The 22,803-nt window shown below is 47.7% G+C and overlaps 1 protein-coding gene across 1 annotated transcript in view; it reads right to left on the bottom strand.

Moving 5' to 3' along the window:
* Window positions 1-22,803, bottom strand: part of F13A1 (coagulation factor XIII A chain) — a 163,516-nt gene that overhangs the window by 33,901 nt on the left and 106,812 nt on the right. Inside the window, exons 8-9 of the mRNA XM_062187323.1 lie at window positions 9,155-9,258; window positions 7,363-7,451 (exon numbers count right to left, since the gene is read on the bottom strand). Of these exons, the coding sequence (XP_062043307.1) occupies window positions 7,363-7,451; window positions 9,155-9,258 (193 nt within the window). The remainder of the gene's footprint in view (window positions 1-7,362; window positions 7,452-9,154; window positions 9,259-22,803) is intronic.

The raw sequence follows: 22,803 nt of genomic DNA on the forward strand, positions 1-22,803 counted from the left end.
TCTCTAACTCTACCTAAAAAAAATATTTTAAATGAAAACTGCTTGGGGCTGGAAGTATTGTGTGTCTAAGCAGCAACCATTTCTTTCTCCTTCTTTTCTTCCTGATAAATGACACTTCTCAAGGCAGGGCTGAAAGCACCATGCCCGTTGCCTGTTGCCCAGACTTCTTTGAAGTTAGCAGGGGCCATGCGACCTGCTTTCTCGGGAGCAGAGGAAGTCTCTAGGGGACCTCTGGGAGAAAGGTTTTTTCTTCTTCGTCTTCTTTTTTTTTTGACAGACAGAGTGGACAGTGAGAGAGAGAGAGACAGAGAGAAAGGTATTCCTTTTGCCGTTGGTTCACCTTCTAATGGCTGCCGTGGCCGGCGTGCTGCGGCCAGTGCACCGCACTGATCTGAAGCCAGGAGCCAGGTGCTTCCTCCTGGTCTCCCATGGGGTACAGGGCCCAAGCACTTGGGCCATCCTCCACTGCACTCCCTGGCCACAGCAGAGAGCTGGCCTGGAAGAGGAGCAACCAGGACAGAATCCAGTGCCCCGACTGGGACTAAAACCTGGTGTACCGGCGCTGCAGGCAGAGGATTAGCCTAGTGAGCCACGGCGCTGGCTAGGTTTTCTTCTTGAAAAAAAGAGAGAGCTACAGGGGAGAGTGTGTCCATCCCTTCCTGCCTTTTAGAGGAGAAATCCTGGCGGCCACCGGAAGATGGCAGAGGGAGAAGCTGAGATGTGTTTGAGGCCTGGAGGCTGCTGCTCCATGCCTTGAGCCAACCTTGGGAACAGCTGGTTCAGGATTTCTTCCATGAGCAAAAACACACCTCTGCTTGTTTCAGTCACATGAGCAACGTTACTTGCAGCCAAAAGATTTGAAATTGAAAAATAAGATGAGATTATCGAGGAGGAATGCAGGCTATTTTCTGATGGCTCAGCAACTAAAATGCATCATTTGTGGGAGGGGAGATAGCATCTGGAGGCCCTGCTAGCTGACCCCTCTGCTCTCCAGGGACAGTATCAATGTGTCCCCGGAAGCTGATTTCCTCTGAGTCACTTATTATTTTTTACAACCACTTTCTTGGGCGTTCTGTTTATTACAAGGTAGCAGGTAGGAAACATAAAACAGCCACTGATGTGTTTGCTGAACATTTTCCAGGGCCCTCGCCAAGCCTCAGCTCCCCTCCCTTTAATGGGGTAATCAGAGGATGACCGACAGAACGCATGCGAACGGCTTATCATGGTGACGGGCATCCTGGTGACACTCCCTAGATGTTACTGATTATCATAGATCATCTCACAGTATTCTCACATATTGCTCGAGGTGTCAGGGCCCTAATGACAAACAAGAGATTTGGTCACTGCCATGATAGGGATTCCACAGTTGCAAGGGCGATTCTGTGAATCCGAATTACCTGGACCATTTTTTAAAAAGATGGCTGGTTGAGCAGGTCTTGGATGGAACTCCCAAGTCTGCGATTTTTTTTTTTTTGACAGACAGAGTGGATAGTGAGAGAGACAGAGAGAAAGGTCTTCCTTTTTGCCGTTGGTTCACCCCCAAATGGCCGCTGCGGCCGGCGCATCGCGCTGATCTGAAGCCAGGAGCCATGTGCTTTTCCTGGTCTCCCATGTGGTGCAAGGCCCAAGCACTTGGGCCATCCTCCACTGCCTTCCCGGGCCACAGCAGAGAGCTGGACTGGAAGAGGGGCAACCGGGATAGAATCCAGCGCCCCAAATGGGACTAGAACCCGGGGTGTCAGCGCCGCAAGGAGGAGGATTAGCCTATTGAGCCATGGCGCCGGCCAAGTCTGCGATATTTTAAAGGAGGTCTCAAATAATCCTCATAGACCCAGGCCTGAGAACCCCTGCAGCACAGCGCAGCAAGCGCCTTGGGAGGGGAAGTCCAGGGAGTTTGGGGAGCACGTGGAGAAGGAAGCCGAGGGTTGGCTGGAAAGTTACGGCCAAGTTGAAGCCGGGAAGATGCACGGAGTCGGTGCAGTAGGCTGGAGGGAAGGAGGGGTGTGACAGGTAGAGGGACTGGCAGGTGCCTGGTTCCAGACAAGGCTCTTGGGAGAGTCACTAGGTTAGTTGCAGGAAGTCTGGGCTCTGTGCTCGGGCACATGATTGCATAAAGTGACGTCAGCCTCTCTGAACTTGAGTTTCTGCCTCTATAAAAGGAAAACAACTTCCCCATTTTGTCAATTTCATAGGAACACCTTAAGTCAGAGTGAGCCAAAATCTATGCGAACACGACTTATAAATTTCAAACTTGAGTAAAAGTGTAATGGCCATTGTTAAGTAATGGGGCAACATGATGATAAATCCCTACCTTTAAAAGTAGAGGACAAAGAGAACAACTCCTCTCCGCTTGCCCACAAAATGTTCTGAATTTGCACGAAGTGTGGTCTCTGCTAGCGACCTCAGCAGTCAACACTTGTTGGGTATCCACGTGGTTTAGGGAATTTGTAAGTGCTTAATGTAAACCTTAAACCACGATCTGATCAGGATTTTACACATGAGGTCAGTTGCGTCCTAGTGCTAAGAGCAGACTCTGGCATAGAGCAGCTATCAACAAAATACAAGGGCACTTCCAAACAATCAGAAAAATGGAATGACAAGATAAGCTTGCTTTGGGGCTGGCACTGTGGCATAGTAGGTAAAACCGCCACCTGCAGTGCCGGCATCCCATAGGGGTACCAGTTCGAGACCGGCTGCTCCACTTCCAATCCAGCTCTCTGCTATGGCCTGGGAACACAGTAGAAGATGGCCCAAGTTCTTGGGCCCCTGCACCTGCATGGGAGACCTGGAAGAAGCTCCTGGCTCCTGGCTTCGGATTGGTGCAGCTCTAGCCATTGTGGCCATCTGGAGAGTGAACCATCGGATGGAAGACCTCTCTCTCTGTCTCTCCTTCTCTCTGTGTGTAACTCTGACTTTCAAGTAAATAAATACATCTTTTAAAAAAAGATAAGCTTGTATTGGTGCAAAAATCTTTGAAATCTATGCATAATCATTTCATAATACACGTGTTCCATGAATTTTTTGAAGACCGTTCCTGTTTGTTAAACAAATGAACGAGCGGAACAAACAAGAGCTGCACGCGCGCGCTGCTGTGAATGGCATCTCAGGGACAGGGCTGGAGCTGCCTCCTCCAGAGCTGGCAGTGCCGGCAGGAGACAAGGCACAAGTAGTGAGCGGCGCAGAGCACATGCAGGGGCCTGGCAGCATCGCCTGCACCTGCTGACTGCAGCAATGGCACGTGCAGGGGCAGGCACGGAGCGGGAAGGTGTCCAGGCCGGCACAGGCGTCCGCTGCCTGCACGTGCCCCTGGACAAACAGCACTTCCTCTGCAGGGCGTGCACCTGAGATTATCTTCAGTTGGGAGCAAATGAGAGAGCCCAAGAAAACTCTGTCCAGGGTCCTGAACACAAGAGCAGCACCTTCAGCGTGCAGAGCGAAGCTTGTGCCAACTGTGGGCGTGTTTATGCTCCATGGGCATGAGCAGAAAAGTCTAGGCTGCTGGCCCAGCCCACCTTTGCTCAGCCTTTAGGGCCCTGAATGATGGCAGAGGCTGCATTGGAAGGGCCTGTGTCTGACCAAGAGGCAAGGCTGTGGTGTTGTGAAGGCATCATCCATTTCCATGTTGGGAGGTCCAGGTTCCACTCCAGTGTGGGGTAGGACTAGTGATCACCAAGACTCCTTTCCATTCAAACAATGGAAATCAGCCTCAAACATGGGGCTATCACCAACTAGATCTGCGAGGAAGACGTTAAACCTAGGCTCAGAGATTCAGTAACTCACCCCAAGTCTAGTCTAGTCTAACTCACACAGTCTAAGTCTAATATTCAGAGGTAAGACAGGGACATAGAAACAGGGAAGGCAGTGCTATTTGAAGTGGGGTGAGTGGGTGAGTGAGGGCCTCTTCGAGGAGCAGAAACTTGAATGTAGTGAGGGACCAGAACATGCAATGCGTTTTCCACCACAGGAAAAGAGATTAGTGTGTGTGTGTGTGTGTGTGTAAGAGGCAGCTCTTTCCTGGGAAAAGGAGCAGTATTTATAAAAATTCTGAAATGAGAGTGTATTTGGATGCTTCTAGAAGAGCAAGAAACTCAGAAGGACTGGAGGGAAATGAACAGGGGAAGTGACAAACAGCAAGCCAGATCACTTAGAGTCTTGCAAAGATTCATGCTCAATTTCATTGTAAGAACAGTAAGAATCCATTGAAAGGTTTGAGATGAGGGTGATGTGTTTTTATTTGCATTTTAAAGGATGATTCTAGCTATTTTGTGCAGAATAGGTAGAAAGGAGTAAGAGGTAGTCTGGAGATTACTCAGGAGGTGGCTTCATAGAGCTTGGTGCTGTGTAGAGGCCACAGCGTTACATCAGATTGTGCAAGTGGCTGGGTTCATGGTATTGTTTGAAGCTATCGATGGCAGGATGCACCTGGAATGTTACAGAGAAGCCAGAATAATTGCAAAGTTTTATGTGGTCTTTGAATGAGTGGTTGAGTTGTTTTAGATCTGAGCAGAGCAGGAAATAACAATGAACAGGTTGCATCTAAGAAGCAGTAGCAAAATAATCACGTCTGAATGGAGAATGAAGAATCTACAGAGACCTGCATGTGTTGGATACAGAGAGCAGAGGCCCAGAAGTGGGATGGCTGAGCTTCTGGAACAATGGGATGGTTAATATGGCCCTCATGGGCTGGTCACTGCTGTCACAATGCTTATCTGAGTGATAGAGAGAGAAGGCAGAAGTCACTCTCTCTCTCTCTCTCTCTCTCTGGTACAGGCGCATGCATATGAAAAGTCTCTGTGTGTGCTATATGTGTCTCTGTGTGTACTATATGTGTATCTGTGTGTGCTATATATGTCTCTGTGTGTGCATGTGTGTATGGTACAGGTGCAGGCATATGAGAAGTCTTTGAAAAGTTCAAGGAAAATGTGGGATGAAAAGATTAGATATGGGTTTCAAATTCTTTTTGTCCCCAAACCAGCATTTTAAAATTCCACTTTCCCGTGAACTTTCGGAAGTCACTTCGTAAATGTGTGAGTTTGGGGTTGGGGTGGTGTGACAGGGACAGCGGGGCCCATTAGAAGTCCAGAGAGAAGTGAGCTCCCTCCTCTAAGAGAGTTGTCCACCAAGCACCCTCGGGTGCATGGCCATGGGACTGGGAGGCCACCTCCAGTGACCCACAGTGACTTAGAGTCACCCTGCTCCATCCCAGGGTGGATGTCCCCTACCCCAGGCCACCACGGGTAGGTGACAGAAAAGGCAGGGGATCCTCCAGAACTGGAGGGAGGCACATAGTGATGAGGGCGTGAGAAGGAGGGGGCTTGAATCCTGGCAGGAAAGTGAGGGGTCGGTTGGCATCAAGGGGGAGGAGAGGAAGAGGAGCAGAGGGGGATCCTTTCTATGCAAAGCTCACGTCTTTCAGGTTCTGTTTTCACTTGGGGGCGGGGACTAAGGCCCTAGGAAAACTTAAAGAAAAGAAAAAAGTGAATAAACACAATGCTTGATGCGGCCGGAAGTGAGTAAGGAATGATGGCGAAAGCCAGCAGCCGCCTGGCGCTGACAGCACTGGGTAGTGCGAGCAGCTGATGCAGCCAGGCGGGGGGCAGGAGGGGCACACAGCCTCATCCTGAGTCACGGAGGCCCCCGACAGGGTCCCGATCTCCACTCCCTGGAGGAACCATGCTTCCTGCACGTCTCACCAGCTCTGGCTTCTCGCATGAGCTCAGCCTGAGCCAAAGCAGCAAATTGTCCCCTCTGCCGACAGAGCCCCCTGCAGTGGGTGAGAGCGGAGTTATTACAACCTGCGAATCATGATGGCCTTCGTCACTCCCAGATCTATACTAATAACAGGAAAAAGGGTTTGCATAAAGAGCTATTAGGGAGTTCGTTCCTGGAAGAATCACTTCTTCGCAGTGGTAAACCCTAGTAACAACACAGAAACCAGCCTTTGTGGATTTCGGAGCCAGTGTATCACGAGTCTCTGATTCTGCTGTTTGAACATCAACCCATTTCCTAAATAGTTCTCCATTTCGCACCCCTCTTCCTCTGCTATCGCCTATTCTCTAGCTCAGACCTCTGGCATGGAGGGAGGCGCTGGTCCCCACCTCCAGGGACAATCTCATCCAATCTGAGTTCTGCTGGGCGGCCAGTGCCTGGCTCGTGTCCCTCTCGCACACGTATGAGACACAGGGTGACCTTCTGGGGACACCAGCCTCAGTCTGCTGATAACTCTGATGCATCCTTGGTTATCCTCGTGAGTCTCCACAGCACCCGATGCTCAAGCCACGCCCTCCGCTTATGACCCCTTCTTCTCTTGCCTTCTTCTGTCTCTCCTTTCTGGAGCACCATGGCTTCCCCTGTGCGCTGGTCCTATACCTGCAGCTGGCCCTACACAGGGTCTCCCTGTGCACTGTTCCCAGGGTGCTCTCCTCCCTGGATGGCGCCTCGTGGTCTTTGCCGTCCCACTAAGGTTGCTGGCCTCCCTCTCAGTTTAAGCACCTGTATGTAAAGATGCCGGGGAGGGGTCCTCCACACTGCTCACCTGACTCCCCTGGTGATGAGGTCCAGAGCACCTGTTTCAGTGGTGTGTTCATGGGCTCCCACCTCCCTGTACGTTCTGGTCTCCCCTACAACACAGGGCCTGATGGGTCCCACTGATAACTATCATTCCTTGAAAAGTTGGATGTGGTCATTACCAGTGTGAGCTCAGGTGCTTGTCTGCCTGTCTTCAAATCTTAGCACACTGTTCATCAGCTGGGCAACTGTGGGGAGATTATGGATTCGCTCTCTGCCTGAACCTTCTTTTCTGTATAATGGGCAGATTAAGGTACCCATTTCCGTGCATGAGAGAGATGATTTCCGTGCATCTGTTGGTAGCAACATCCTCCGGGAAAGTCCTGCATTGGCAAAGATGCGGACTAGGAGCAGGGACCGAGCTGTGTGCGGATTCTGTTTTACGTGAATTGCTGGGCTTGTCTCACAGGGAGGTTAACACACTGTATGGAGGGAGGTAACGCCTCCCTCCATGTCAGAGGTCTGAGCTAGAGAACAGGCGATCATGAGCTGTCTCTACTTTTTAGATGAGGGATCCAGCTACTCACTTAAGTTCTTTGGAGCATCTACTTCCTGGGTGCAGAGAACTAAGTAATACATTTGCTTTAAGGGTGGGAAACCTCTCCAAACATCAAGGAAAGGAACCTATTAAGACAGCATTTAGCACTAAGAGCCTGGAGGTTGGAATGTTGTCTGGGTACCTTTGTCAACAGGACACAGGTACAGGTGAAATTGATAAGCAACCAGCCCACATCCGATTCCTCCAGGGGTTGAGAGAGTGGGGAAGAAAACAGCACTATCTGGCTTTCCACTTACCTCGGCAAAGACGAAAGGGGAGTCAAACTGGAAGCAGACGTGGCCATGCTTGATGGCCTGGACGGAGGCTGGGCCACAGCGGTACATGCCTGCATCACACAGAGCAAGAGAGGCGTGAGTTTGTCATGGCCACTTCTGTCCAGGTGCTGAGTGGTTGATAGCCCTGACCGTGTCTGTGTGGAGACCAGTGCTCTTCAACTTGGCCGTTCAGCCCAAAGACTTCCGAGGGTGGGGATGGTCAACCAAGTGTCTTGTCAGAAATGCCTCTTCCACCCAAAAGGTAATCTATAGGCGTGAAACTGACCCTTTGTGATGTGATCAAATTTTGAACAGACCTTGTCTTGACTGTGGGAGCAATGTTCTTTGTTTGCTTGTTTTTTTCTTTTTCTTTCTCCATACTCTTTGTTGAACTCTCTACTTGGTGTAGGATTAATCTTATGAGTATAAAGTTAACTGAAAATAGACTTTTGTAAAAACTAAGAATGGCAATGGGAGAGGGAGGAGTAAGAAGGGTGGGAGTCTGGGCGGGAGGGAGGTGAGGTGGGAGGAATCTGTGCTCCTAAATTTGTGTATTTGAAGTGCATGGAGTTTGTATTCCTTAAATAAAGTTTTTTTTTTTTAAAAAGAAAAAAACAAAAAAGAAAATGCCTCTTCCACATAAAATTTAGAACCAGGAAAAGACCCTAGGGCACCACTTCCACCACCCGCAAACACGTACCCAGGATGCGTGCGCTAAGCTGCTGGCCTCACTGTCCCTTTTCCAATTGGCGTGGGAACTGTTGGAGATGTGGATGTGTCCTGGGGAGCTGTGTTGCTGCTGTTTGTTTGGATTTGTGTGTTTTGCTTTTGGACGTGATGGACACATGTCAAGTTCAACTGGAGAATTTGGACATTAATCACGGATTGGCCAATGCCCAACGTGCTTTCAGGAAGTCAGTTAGCCCATGTTTGCTGTTTCTAAAATTCTTTGAAATCTTCTCCATTGATAAAAAGAGATCAGCTGTATATGGTTTTCTCATGACACATAATCCGGAACACCAGAGAGCATTAAAATCCAGTATTAGACTGTAAGCCCATCAGAAATGTGTACTAAGCGTTAATGTATACAGGTGTATGTATACACGTCAGTATATCCTGTGCACACCAGAGGACACAGTGTCCCCTGTCCAGGGATTTCTGTAGGTCATCGTATTACAGAGAGATGGAGTCTTTGTGATTCCATAAAAATGGGGGAGGCCATAGCTGCCTCTATGCCCCACCATAGGTGTCGGATGTTAGAAGGCAAATACCTACAGCCTTACGTGTTGAAAGGAAAACACATCACAAAGATAAATCAAGTCTGGAGAAACCACAATTTAAAGAATAACCTGTAATTACTTTTTGAGTTCCGTATTTCCTCTCCTGCCTCATCTCTGTGCATCAGAGAGAGTTAGGGATATTTTATAGTCTAGTAAAAATGCTGACACAGTTTTTTCCCTCTTGTCTTCAAAACTGCTTATCAAAGCAAGAGGCGATGACTTATATAAAATATATATAGTCAGCTTGATATTCATATATATGAATATATATATTCAAGCCTGATTTTTTTTCTAGAAGTTGTAAAATAATCAGCATAAAAGTGTTGAAACGAGAGAAAGCACCATAGACAGGGAGGGAATCCCGCACTTGGGCCACAGGGCATGCTTCCCAAGTCGGTTCCCAGCGGACGCCTTTCCCACCCAGGGAGGGCAAGGGTGGGAGTGGAAGAGAGGCCCACAGGGGAGCGGTTTCCCGCGGGCGCACGCAGTTTTACCGTCGCTGTTTTCCTGGGGGGTGCTGTCCACGGCTTGCCAGCCTCCAAACCCGACGGGGAGGTCGGGCCTCGTCATCCACGCTTCGTTCCAGCAATGGTAGTTCCTAGGACACAGAAGCCCGGAAAGGTTAAACTGCTCAGCACATTCAAGGCTCCCAGAAGTCAAGAAGGGACCCCCACACCCTGCCCACGTCCCATCTGCAGATTTTTGTGCCGAAATTCAATTTGAGAATCCCAGAGATAGCCTGGGAATCTAGACCCTAGCTAGCTGCACAGATCCACCCCATTGACACCCTTGGGGGCACTCACATGAGTGGATGTTGCTCTCCCTTCATTAAGATCAGTTTCAAGGCCACCCAGAGGTGTTTAACCATTGTAGCCAACGGTTTTGTTCATAACCATTCTTTCCTGCCTGATGAAACCCACCGAATGAGTAGGGGAAAAAGTTCATTGAAACTGAAATATTTACCTTTGAATTTATTTTATAGAGTTCTGATTTATAAAAAGTGTATTATTCTATAACAAGTAAGCAGTACTTCAAAAAAATGATTGAAATGGAATGAAAAGGATTAGATTATTTTGGGGCAGGGGCTGACACGGCAGTGTGGAGGGTTAAGCTGCTGCCTGCATCCCATATGGGTGCTGTTTAGAGTCCCGGCTGCTCCACTTCTGATCCAGCTCCCTGATATTGCGCTTGGGAAAGCAGCCGAAGGTGGCCCCTGCACCCACGTGGGAGACCTGGATGGAGCTCCTGGCTCCTGGCTCAGCCTGGCCCAGCCTGACTCTGGAAATGAGAGGAAGCCCCATTGACAGGGAGGGAATCGCGCACACAGGCCACAGAGCGCACTTCTGTGGTCGGTTCCCAGTGGGATCGCTTCCCATCCACCGAGGGCAGGAGTGGAAGTGAGAGAGAAGTCCACAGGGGCAAAGTTTCCCGTGGGCACATACAATTTCACCATGGCTGTTATGCTGGGGTTGGGGGTCATTTGAGGAATGAACCAGCGGATGGAAGACCTCCCCTGCTCCTCTCCCCCGTGAGTCTGCCTTTCAAATAAATAAATGAATAAATAAATCTTTTTTTAAAAAGATTTATTTATTTGAAAGTCAAAGTTACACACAGAGAGAGGAGAGGCAGAGAGAGAAAGAGAGAGAGAGAGAGAGATCTTCCATCCACTGGTTCACTCTCCAGATTGTCGCAATGACTGGAGTTATGCTGATCCGAAGCCAGGAGCCAGGAGCTTCTTCCAGGTCTCCCACGCGGGTGCAGGGGCCCAAGGACTTGGGCCATCCTCCACTGCGTTACCAGGCCACAGCAGAGAGCTGGATTGGAAGAGGAGCAGCCAGGACTAGAACCAGCGCCCACATGGGATGCCATCCTTCAGGCCAGGGCATTAACCCGCTGCTCCACAGTGCCGGCCTCTAAATAAATAAATCTTTATAAGAAATTATTTTGGTGCAAAAATATTTTGAAATCCATGCCTACACATAATCTTCAGAACACTTAATATAAACTGTATTTTAGGACTATACATGGATTTCAAATTTTTTGTACCAAAATCAATTTAACCTTTAATCCCACTTTCCACAAACTTTTAAAAATTGATATTTACTTATGTATTTATTTGAGAGGGGGAGAGAGAGAGAGAGAGAGATCTGTATCCATTACTCCTCAAATTCCTGCTATGGCAAGGGCTAGGTCAAGGCCCCAGCTGGGAGCCAGGAACACACTCCAGGCCTCCCATGTGGGTTGTAAGAGTCTCCTTGTTTGAGCCAGCACCACTGCCTTCCAGGGTCAGTCTCAGCAGGAAGGTGGAATCAAGGCTGGAACAAGGAAATGAATTCAGGCACTCCAAAGTGAGACCTGAATCTCTTAATCGCTAGGTTCAATGCCTTCTCCACGGCTTTTTGCAGTACCCTTGTGCACACTTAGGCTGACAGTTTTAGACAATTGCTGTGAAAAGTACAACCCTAACTGCTGCCTGTAACTCTACAGTGAATCTCTACACTGAAGAGGAGAGAAGGTGTTCAGGGTGAGCGTCTCTTTCCCTTTTATCAGAGCTGGCAACAGAAGAGCTAAGGGCTGCGCGGAACTGCTCAGAACGCACCCCTTGGAGCGAAAGCAGGGGATAAAATGTCCTGATGACTTGTATTATTATGTCCTCTGGAAGACCTGAAATTGTGACAGCACAGAATCCAGTAGGAGCACACTAGCCCCTCACGCCTCAGAGCGTGTTCTGACAATACAAGGGCGGGCGGGGTGGGGTAGTTACAGCAGTCTTTGTTTATAGCACTGATAAATTTCAGGTCCAAGGACCATGCACTTTTCCCTCCAATGTCAGTAGTTTCTGCCTGCTCCCATCGCGCCTGGATGCAGGGCAGCTTTGATGGGCTCAATTAAGAGACGTTAATTTAATGACGTCTGCACGCTGCACCTGGCACCTTGCTAGGTGCCGGCGACTCAAGACGGTCGAGGTGTATATTCTTGCCAATAAGGAGCTCTCAATCTGAGAGGGAGGGCACACGTGTAAACCGGTTGTTACTGTCATGGTTTTACTGGGAGGCTCAAATAAGATAATCCATCTGAAACATAAGCAAAAGAAGCCAGACACAGAGAGACAAATGTCGAATGTTCTGGAAAGACTCAATCTGAACATACAGTGGTGATCGCCAGAGGCTAGCAGGGGCTTCAGGAGTGGGTGGGGGAAAGGGCATTTGGATGGCAGCTACCAAATCAGAGTTCTACACCGCATAGTGGAGTGAGTATGGTTCACAATAACCTAGTACGTATTAATGAGCGAGAGATGGCAGGGAGCCCCAGCCCTGCTCATGCAATAATGTCAAGGAAGGAGAAATGCTGGTCACCCTGATTTGACCACCACACATTGTAAACATGTACTGAAATGCTACCTTGTGGCCCTTAAATATGTACAACTGTTGTTAAGAATTATTTTCTAAAGAGATTTATTTCATTTATTTGAGAGGAAGAGTTATGGATAGAGAGTGAGGGAGGAATCAATCTTGCATCTGCTGATGGACTGCCCACATGGCTGCAATGGCCAGGGCTGGCCCAGGCTGAAGCCAGGAGCCAGGAGCTTCTTCTGGGTTTCCCACATGGGTGCAGGGTCCCAAGGACTTGGGCCATCTTCTACTGCTTTCCCAGGCCATAGCAGGGAGCAGGATTGGAAGTGGAGCAACCAGGAATCGAAACAGCACCTGTGCGGGGGATACCAGCGTCACAGGTGGCAGCTTAACCCAGTGTGCCACAATGCTGGCTCCAATAATTATTTTTTAAAAAGAAAAAAAATAACACCCAACTTCAAGGAGTTTGTGGGAAATGGAATTAAAAATAAGCTTATTTTGATTAAGAAGATTTTCATAGTATACATTTTCCAGGAACGTTTTGAAGAAACCTCATATGTGTGGATTTCAAAAAATTTTTTCACCGAGCTGAATTTATGATTATTTTCCATGAACATTTTGAAGTGCTCTCAGAGGATCAACTATGTGGCATGTATTGCTGATGCAAGTATAATTTGGTATATGCTCTTTGGAAATTAGCCGACACTGTGTACCGAAATTAAAGATCAAGGCATTCTACGATCCAGCTGGCCCATTCTTATGTATATATGTAGCTGAAAGGTTACATGTCTACCAAGAACCACACACAGGAACAACCTCTGCAGAATTATCCCTAGTAGCAGAGCCCAGCTATTCCTTCAACAATAGATTGTGTGAGTAGTATGTGGCACCATCATTCGACGGAAGAACTCGCAGCAATGGACATAAACAAGGGATTCTTGTATTGATCATCTAGTTCCTCTCACCAATGCAGGATACTGAACAAAGAAACCAGAACAAAAAAGGAGCATGCAAAGTATGCATTTACACAAAGTTCAAAAAAGAGACAAAACCATAATGATATGCTAAAAAAGAGATGGGGTGGCAATCGGGTGTTTGGTGTGGCGGGTAAGACATTGCTTGGGATGCCCACATCCCATATCAAGCGCCAAGGTCCAAGTCACCAGCTCAACTCTGATGCCAAGGTCCAAGTCACCGGCTCAATCTGATGCCAAGGTCCAAGTCACCGGCTCAATCTGATCCAGCTTCCTGCTCGGGCACCTGGCGGCAGCAAAGAGCAATCGAAGCACTTGGGTCCCTGCCACCCACATGAGAGACCCAGCTGGAGTTCTGTCTCTCGCCTACAGCATGGCCCAGGCTTATGTGTTGTGGATATTCGAGGAAGCGAATTATCAGTTGGAACATCTCCCTCTGCCTCTGCCTCTTTGTCTCTCTGCCTTTCAAATAAATACAGATATAATAAAATAAGTAGAAAGAGGGAAAAATAATCAAGTGAAAAGCTGCATGCTGAACTGGAAGCTCTTTTGGGGTGCCAAGAGGTCTCAGTGGGGTACGTCCCAGGGTGCTAGGGAAGGCTTGGCAGGATGCTGTGTGCACAGTTTGTGGGGCTGCAGGGTAGTGCATTTGCATGCTGCCATGCGTGGGGAAAGAATGACAGAAGGTGGTAGGTGATCCACCCAGCCAACACCTCCTGGCTGCCAGGCACTGCTCCACGCCTGGATGTACATCAACACCTCTGATCTTCCCAGCACCCGGTGAGCACAGTACTCTTTTCACTATCACCAGCTTGTAAGGGAGAAGGCTGAGGCACAGCGAGATTAGGAATCCTGCCTGAGGTCACACAGCTTCTTAGTAATAGAGCTCCCACCATGTATGCTCTCGAGCACCAAACTACAATAAAGGAATATAGGATGTGTGTGGGGGGATGGGGATTGTGAGTTTTTTTATGCCAATTAAGTGTGCTTTATTCTTTTTTTTTTTTTTTTTGACAGGCAGAGTTAGACAGTGAGAGAGGCAGAGAGAAAGATCTTCCTTCCGTTGGTTCAATCCACAAATGGCCACTATGGCTGGTGCGAAGCCAGGAGCCAGGTGCCTCCTCTTGGTCTCCCATGCGGGTGCAGGGCCCAAGCACTTGGGCCATCCTCCACTGCCCTCCCGGGCCACAGCAGAGAGCTGGCCTGGAAGAGGGGCAACCGGGACAGAACCGGCGCCCCGATTGGGACTAGAACCCGGGGTGCCGGCGCCGCAGGTGGAGGATTAGCCTGTTGAGCCGCGGCGCCGGCCGTGTGCTTTATTCTTAGGCTGTAAGAAACCGGTGCAGTAAGTCAAGAAGGAGAGAGGAACTGCAAGTCCGTGTGTGGCAGATGGAGAGACAAGGCTGCAGCCGGAGCCCAGTCTGCTCCTGGCCTCCCCACCCAAGCCCCGTGATGACCAGGAGCGGCTGTTACTGTGGAGAGGAGGAGCCTGCAAAGGGACACTCAGTGGGCTTGTGACGATGTGAGGGGCCTGGGTGAGCCTAAGGAAGACTTCTACTTCTCCAGGGAGTACGGTGTTTTGTATTGCCAAAACTCTGAAGGGAGGAGGAAGGAGAGGTTTGTGTTGCGTGTGCTGTTGCGTGTGACTGGCTTAATTCTGGACACGACCAGCTTGTGTGCCTGTGGGACAGCCAGGAGGGCTTTGATGATGTTGGTGATGGTGATGGTGACGTCACCGGAATCCTCATGGCTGATGGAGGAGGTGGAATGGAAGTCAGCTGGGGAGAGACTGGTGCTGTGGCTCAGATGGTTAAGCTGCCAACTGTGATGCCAGCATCCTGTACTGGAGGGCTGGCTGGGGCCCCAGCTGCTCCACTTCTGCTCCAGCTCCCTGCCAATGCGTCTAGGAAGACAGTTGATGGCCCCTGCACCCATGTGGGAGACCCGGGTGGAGTTCCTGGCCCCTGACTTCAACCTAGCCCAGCCCTGGCTGCTGCAGCTGTTGGGCGAGCAAAACAGCAGATGGAAGATCTCTCTTTCCTCTCGCCATCTGTTGCTTGGCCTTTCAAATAAATAAACAAATCTTTAAAAAAAGTCAGCTGGGAAGTGATGGGGAGATGTGGAGTCTTCGGAAAGAGCCAGCGAGGCTGTGCAGTTGGATGAAAAGAAGAGGCGGTGATGACAAGGTAGTGCAATGCAATGCATGCCCTGGCGATCTGCAGGAGGCGAGGCTGGGGTGTGCTGGTGGAAGGCCTGTGGAGCAGGAGTGGGAATCAAAGAGGGGCTCCTCTACCGAGGATTCCAGAGGGGGAAGGAGGCAGGGTCCGTGGGGGGAGGAGGCACACGCATATGTGGCTGAGGGTACAGGCGTGGTGGTCTCTGAGCTGAGAGCCTCTGTCTTGCCCGAAGCCTGTGCGATTTGAACAGCGCCCTGCCAGCCTCTCGAACAGCAGGGGCTGCCCCAGCAGGCGGAGGGCTCCAGACAAAAGCAGCAATAAAGCACTGGCAATCCCAGATGGACACTGGCCCAGCCTCACTCGTAAGGCGTGGCGTGGCGCGTAGCAACCCTGGCTTGCACTGTTGCTCCCGCACCTACACGCACAGGCTCTGGAGGGTCCTGATTTAAATGCAAATCTCCTTGGCAAGGTCAACCTGCAACAAGATAAATATGCTTTGCATTTCAGCTCTCAGGTAAAGACTTTTCTTTGAAGATCATATTTCTTTCCAAATGACCAGCACAGGGAAATGTTTCTTTTCTCTCCCTGTGATACCTAATTAGTTACAGAACTCGCTTCCAGTTTCACTTCCGACCCAGAGGCGATCTGCACGTTTGGGGTGGGAGAGCTTCCGAACAAGGTCAGGGGAAGGCAAGCCATGGCTGTCCCTTGGGGCTGGCCTCCCGCAGTGAGTGGAGAGGCAGCGGCTGGGTCCCCAGACAGGGCGTGAGCAGAGGGAGGAGGTGCCCTGTCTGTGGGCTGCCCTGGGGATCTCCGCCACGCAGGTCTCTCTGCTCAGGGGCCACTTGGCCACGATGGCATCCTTTTGGCTAAGGCGACTGTGTATGCTCGAACATCACATCCCACGTCCTCCATGAAAGGGGCGGTTATGTAATCTACAGATATTTCTCTCTCTGTTGATTTTGTACATTTATACAGCATATAGGGAAATTCAGGGGAAAGGCAATTTGTCTCTGGTCTTTATCCAGCTTTTAATGAATGAATGAAGACAGAGAGACAGAAGGAGATAGAGAGGTAGCTCCTATTTGCTGGTTCATTCCTCAAATGCCTGCAACAGTGGAGGCTGGGCCAGGCCTAAGGCAGGAGCCAGGAACTCAATGCAGGCCTCCCACATGGGGAGCCGGAGCCCACCTGCTGCCCTCGGGCATTAGCAGGACACTGGGTTCAGGAGTCAGAGGGAGCGTTCAGCCTGGGAGCCCTGATCTGGGATGTGGAACGCCAAGCAGCAGCTTCCCCGTTACCCAGAGTGCCCATCCTCAATTCAGCACGTTGGATGTGATTCACATACACTTTGGAGGACTTAAGTTTCCCTATAGAATCTGAGAAACTTTGGCCTGAAAAAAACTTCCTTTGGAGCTCTTTTTAAAACATCCTTCACTGATAAATAATAATTGAATATATTTATGGGGTACAATGTGATGTTTTGATTTATGTACACATTATGGAATGATTAAATCAAGCAATTAATATATCCATCCCTTCGCATTTTCATCTTTTTTTTTTGTGTGTGTGGTGAGAACATTTGAAATGTGCCCTTTTCGCAACGTTGAAACATACAATACATCATTATTAACCATAGTCAGCCTCTTGGGCAACAGATCTCGAACTCTTGCTCTTTGGTACAGATATTAATTCCACTTCCCAGCTCTCCAGGCTGGAGAATATATACTGGATTCTGAAACGTGACTTTCAGTTGTAAGGATTCTTTATCTTGATCCATGATAGTCTCTCTGTTTTCATCTTGAAATTTTGTCACTGGGGCTGGCGTTGTGGTGTAGCAGTAAAGCCACCATCTGTGACACCGGTATCCCAAATGGGCACTGGTTCGAGTCCCAGCTACTCTGCTTCCTATCCAGCTCCCAGTTAATGTGCCTGGGGAAACAGTGGAAGATGGTCCAAATCTTTGGGCCCTACATTCACATGGGAGACCCAGCTGGGGTTCAAGGGCAGTGTACGTGTTTGTACACATGTATGTATGTATGTATGGAAGGCAGGATTTTAAATGACTCCCACAACTCTCACCCTTGTGTAACTCCCTCCTCTTGAGTGTGGGTGAACTCTATGAATAAGGTACGATATTATTGCTGCAATTATTTTACTTTGTGAGCCAAGGAATATTTTGCAAATGTGATTAAGGTTGCTAATCTGTTGAGTTTGCATCAGTTATAAAGGAGATTATCAGAGTGCGTCTGACCTAATCAGATGAGCCCTTTCAGTTTCGATCTAGAAGGTAGACACAGAGCAGGTCAAGGACTGGAAGCAGCAGAGACATTCTGACGGCCTCGGATATGGAAGCTTTCAGAATGCACTTGGAAGAGGACTCTGGACATCAGATGGGACCACAGTCCCCACCCACCCTTGGGTGACAATCCTTTTAGACCCTGAGCCGAAGACTCCATCAACTTTGGTCCAACCTCTTGACTCACAGAAACTGGTTGATAATAAATTTGTGCTACTTTGATCCACTAAATTTGTGGTATTCTGCTAGGTAGCAACAAAAATGCATTTAACACACAAAGAGAAAATTTAGAAATTCATGCACATGAGAGGCCTTCAAAATGTTCAAAGAAAGGCTATGCATAGAGTTCAATGTTTTGGCACCAAAATAAACTTATTTTATAATTCCATTTTCCAGGACTTTTTTGAAATAGCCTCATATTAAAGAAATATTTAACAAAATGTTAAAAATATTCTGAGTATTTGGAAAGTGGATGATTCTTGCTTTTGTATTTTCTTTTCTAATATGTAAAATATTTTAGTAATCAACACACATGAATTTCTCCCAAAAACATTAAGAGGATTTTTTAAACCAAAAATAGGTAGAACACAGTTCTAAAATCCGCCCTGGTCCTAACAGTTGGCTAAAGAACTATCCTGAAATGCAGGAGCCCATGGGAGTGGTAGAGGGTGGGACAGAAAATGCGCGGAGATCAAGGTGGGCTTCAGGGCTCCATGTGCTACATGTTCAAAGAAAACAAAATGGCTCATTTCAGCAAGGAGTCCTCTACTATCTGGAACTTGGCTAACTGCTTAAGCACTCCACTGGGTCATCCCATTTACCATCTGCCCAGTAAGCGTTCAGAGAAAAAGAGTCCTTTCCAGACAAGAGGTTGCTATGGGTTTGTAATTTTGTTTGTGCAGCTTTATTAGGGCTCCAGGGAGAGCATGAGTAAGATCCTGGGGAAGCCCTAGAGGAGATGACTTGGACCAAATACTTTGTACTTGGAAGGCGAGTGTTTGAATTCTGTTGCTGCAGAAGTCTGTAGGCAGTGGGAGCAGGCTGCCTTGCAAATTCTGTGTACGGGTAGAGCAGGGGCGTGGAAGCACCTCTCAGGCTCTGCCGATAGGCTCCTCATACAGGCAGGGATGCTGGTGGCAGAAACCTGGTACATTCTTGGGTTACGGAACTCCAGCCATTCCAAGGGCAGTGGGGAGGCATAGGCTGGGAACTGTTGGGAAGAATTGGAAACAATCTGGCGGACCCTGAGGCTTCTCTAGCAGGATGCTGGAAAGAAGAAATGCAAGCTAGGACTGAGGAAAAACTTCATGTGGTGCTGGTGGGTGCCACGGAGGAAGCATAATGACAGACGACAGATGGGGAGGGATTATTAGAGGCGGGCCAGATGGGAGGTGGGCTGGAGGAACCCTTGACTGGCACAGGAGCATCACACTCCGTCGTCAGCATGCAGCTGCCCCCCCGGGGTGCTGAGGCCAGCAGGGCCTTGTCTGTCAGCGGCCAGAGGTCCATTCGGGTGACCGCACTGCCCTCTTTGAGCTCAGTTGCTTCTGTCTTCCCCAGTTGGGCCCACCACAAGAAGCCCTGAGTACAGCCATGTGCAGTCTCATTTGCACAGTGAAGCTGGAAGTCCTCCTACAGCCCAGGAAAGAGCACTATTGCAGAAACCAGCTGCCCACCAAGAGAAAGGGGAGGAACGAGGGTGTTTATCATTGGTGCCATTGAAGGCAAGGAATCTACGATGCTCAATGTCAAGGGGCGGCTGAAGCCCAGTCTACGGTAGCACGAGAGACCCAACGGAGTGGATTGAGCATGGGGGGTGCACTTGAAGTTTCAACATGAATCTGTCAAGTGTACTTGCAGTAAGGGTGCGAGTCAAAGTCATGAATGACTGCTCACACACCCAGGCATGAACCAATTGGATGCTGTGACCAATCAGAAAGGACACAAGTTCTCAATGCTGGCACAGTCCTGGCACACTAGTCTGGATGTATTCAATGACAGACATACTAAATGGTACCTGCCAGGGGTCAAGTGTCCACTTACAAAGTCTCCTGGGAATCTGACCTTCCTTCATCCCCAGAGTACAGCATTCCTCGTCTCTTCTTAAACTGTCGAGCACAAGTGACTTGAATATTTATTGAGAGAATTTCACAGCAGCGCCACTAATGGCAATTTTGGAGAAATGAGGAGCTGGTCACTCAGGTTTCTTTCTTTCTTTTTGCCTCCTTGCTTTGCTCCCCGTCCTTTGATGAAATGTTTTTTTCAGTGTAGTACAAGCTACATGAAAAAGACAGGCTGAAACTAAACATGGCAAACCGAGATATAAACAGACAAACCCACCAGCAAAGCAAAGCAGTATGAGACAGAACAGAAAATCCGAAGAAAACATAGACCGGAAATGCTCAAAAAGTAGGTACCACCTATCCACATAGACCGTATTTGCCATGGCCAGTGAGCAGAGGGTGTTCTCTGAGTTCAGCTGGGTCTGCCTGCCAAATTCCTATCTTGAGTGATACCCATCCCCTTTCTCCTATCCCTGGTAAAACACTTGATGGAGCGGTTGGAAATGAAGACAGGATTGCAGTTTGGTTATATTTGCTTATGTACCGCTAGTGTATGAAAACATTCCTATAATAAATTCTGGTCAAGTTCTTCAGTAATTATTGAAGAATCCAACCAACAGGCTCAGTACGTATCAAAGTTCCTACTTTGCATTAGAAAGCCATTTATGGGATGCTCTGAAGTCGATGGCTCTTATTCTTATAAAGCGTTTCTAGAGGGCTTATTAATCATCAAAAGAAATTAAGTTACCTTCAGTACAGCTTAGGTGGAGCATATTTTATTAGCTTCTAATTATTTCTAGTAACCTTTGAGTAGTATATATGATGACTCTCTCAGTCAGAATTTATGATGAATCAGAAAATTACATTTTCTCATTGTGGAAAAAGCCTTCGTGTTTCCTATGCAGTTTATTAGGCGACTCCAACTTTCCCATTCTGTCTCATTTCATGAAAACTGTTGGCAATGACTTCTGACTTTTTACTCCTCCCTCCAAAGTTTCACTTTCTTCACTCTCAAGTGAGACTTGACAATAGGGACTCCAGGCACTTTTTATTCTAGCAGGATTTTCACCTTATAAGAAACTGCCCCTTGGGGCTGGCGCCGTGGCTCACTTGGTTAATCCTCCGCCTGCGGCACCGGCATCCCATATGGGCGCCAGGTTCTAGTCCCGGTTGCTCCCCTTCCAGTCCAGCTCTCTGCTGTGGCCCAGGAAGGCAGTGGAGGATGACCCAAGTGCTTGGGGCCCTGCACCTGCATGGGAGACCAGGCCATAGCGGCCATTTGGGGAGTGAACCAATGGAAGGAAGACCTTTCTCTCTGTTTCTCTCTCTCACTGTCTCACTCTGTCAAATAAAAAGAAAAAAGAAAAAAAAAAGAAATTGCCCCTTTCTAGTTTTTAAATAAATGTTTTGTAACATCCCTCATGACACTGAAATAAAATCTATACACATAATTTCTAAAATATCAGTGCATTGCCCCATCAAGCACAGGACAAGTGTCACTAAGTGCTGCATAGAACGATGAGTTGTGTAATGATGTTTCCGTCAACATTGATCTCCATATAAGAAAGTGGTCCTCTCAGATTATAATGGAGCTGAAATTTTATCTAGTCCTGCTGCAGCCATCATCGTATCGTAGCACAGTGCATCACTCCCACGTTTGTGGTGAGCTGGTGTAAACAAACCTACTGTTCCTCCAGTCATATCACGGTGGAGCAACCCAATTATTTACAGTGCACAGTACCTGATAGAAAATGACACTAAGTGACTATGTTACTGCTTACGTATTTATCACACTATATTCTCTATCATTTCTTGGAGGATACTTAGACTTTCAAACATGTATGTATGACAGGTTATACCGGTAGCAGTCTGAATCTTGTGTTTACCACTGTGATGTTGGCACAACCATGGAATTGGCCAATGACGTATTTTCAGGACATATACACATTGTTAAGGAATGAATCACTGTACATAAAATAACGTGCATTTCAGCAAATATATGTAAGGAAGACTATGCCAGATGCCAAACATATCCCTACAAAATGTAAAAAAAAAAATCCCAACAAGCGTAGCAGACCTTATACCATAGCAGACCTTATGATAAGGCTGGGCCTTGGGAAATACTTCCAGAAATCTGTTCCTTCATAAAGTAAGGAGAATGTTAGCAAAAATGATGAAAATCAACGTTTCCAGAATGTTGCAAATGAATCAGACTTGCAACAAGTCAACAAAAGCAGGAAATATCAGTAAGAGCAGTGTGTTTCATGAAGTCTCCATTTGCCTTATTACCACCATCACTTCCACACCTCCACGGTCGTCATGAAAACAGTCTAGCATCTATAAAAACCTGCAATAGGGTTGGAACTCCTCAAAACTCCTTACCCCCAAATTGTCTGGCAGATCTCTGAAAATTTCTATTCTTAGGACTTGTTTTTATTTGATTTCATACAAAAATCGCCCTGCACAAATAACCCTATCCATAGGATGCCCTTCAAAAACAATTAGTAACAATCACTTAATATCATAATCGAAAGGGGTGATATGATTGAGTGCTAATAGAAGGCAAATCATAAACCTTAGAGAGAAAAATGAGGGACTGATATGCATAAAGGGAGTTTTGGAAAATTCTGCCATATTTCTGAGGGTATAGATGGTCATGCACATATATAGGCCTGGGAGAATGCCAAGAAATCTCCAAGATTATTCTGAACTTTCACATCTGGTTGACTTTGAGTGTCTATAAGCTATAAGTAAAGGCTATGCCAGCACTGTAACCTGCCTATTGGAGCATTAACTACTTCCTCAACACACACATACACACACACACACACACCTTCTTGCCTAAGGCTTGGGGATTTACTGGCTTGGGAATTTAAGGAAATTTCTGTCCAATTGCTATCTGACCATTAGACTTCACTGATCATAATTGATAAGGAATATTGACTTCACAGAATTAGTCCAGCAAAGTCACTAACTCAACAAGCAGCAGAAACACCAGTAAGAACAACAACAAACATAACAACAGACTCTAAGGAGCAGAAAATCCAATTTTATGAGTTTTTCACATTAAATTATTTAGAATACAAAATTTTCAGCCAAAAATCTTGACACAAAAACACACAAAAATTCAGTCCATAAATAGCTCAAAGGGAACCAAGAGGAATAGTCATTAAAGACAGGAAGGCATTGGACTTACTAGACAGAGATTTAAAACCAGATATTATAAACATGTTCACAGAATAAGGAAAGTCACAAAGGTGACATCTCATCAGATAGA

Source organism: Lepus europaeus, chromosome 3, assembly GCF_033115175.1.
Source record: "Lepus europaeus isolate LE1 chromosome 3, mLepTim1.pri, whole genome shotgun sequence".
NCBI lineage: Eukaryota > Metazoa > Chordata > Mammalia > Lagomorpha > Leporidae > Lepus > Lepus europaeus.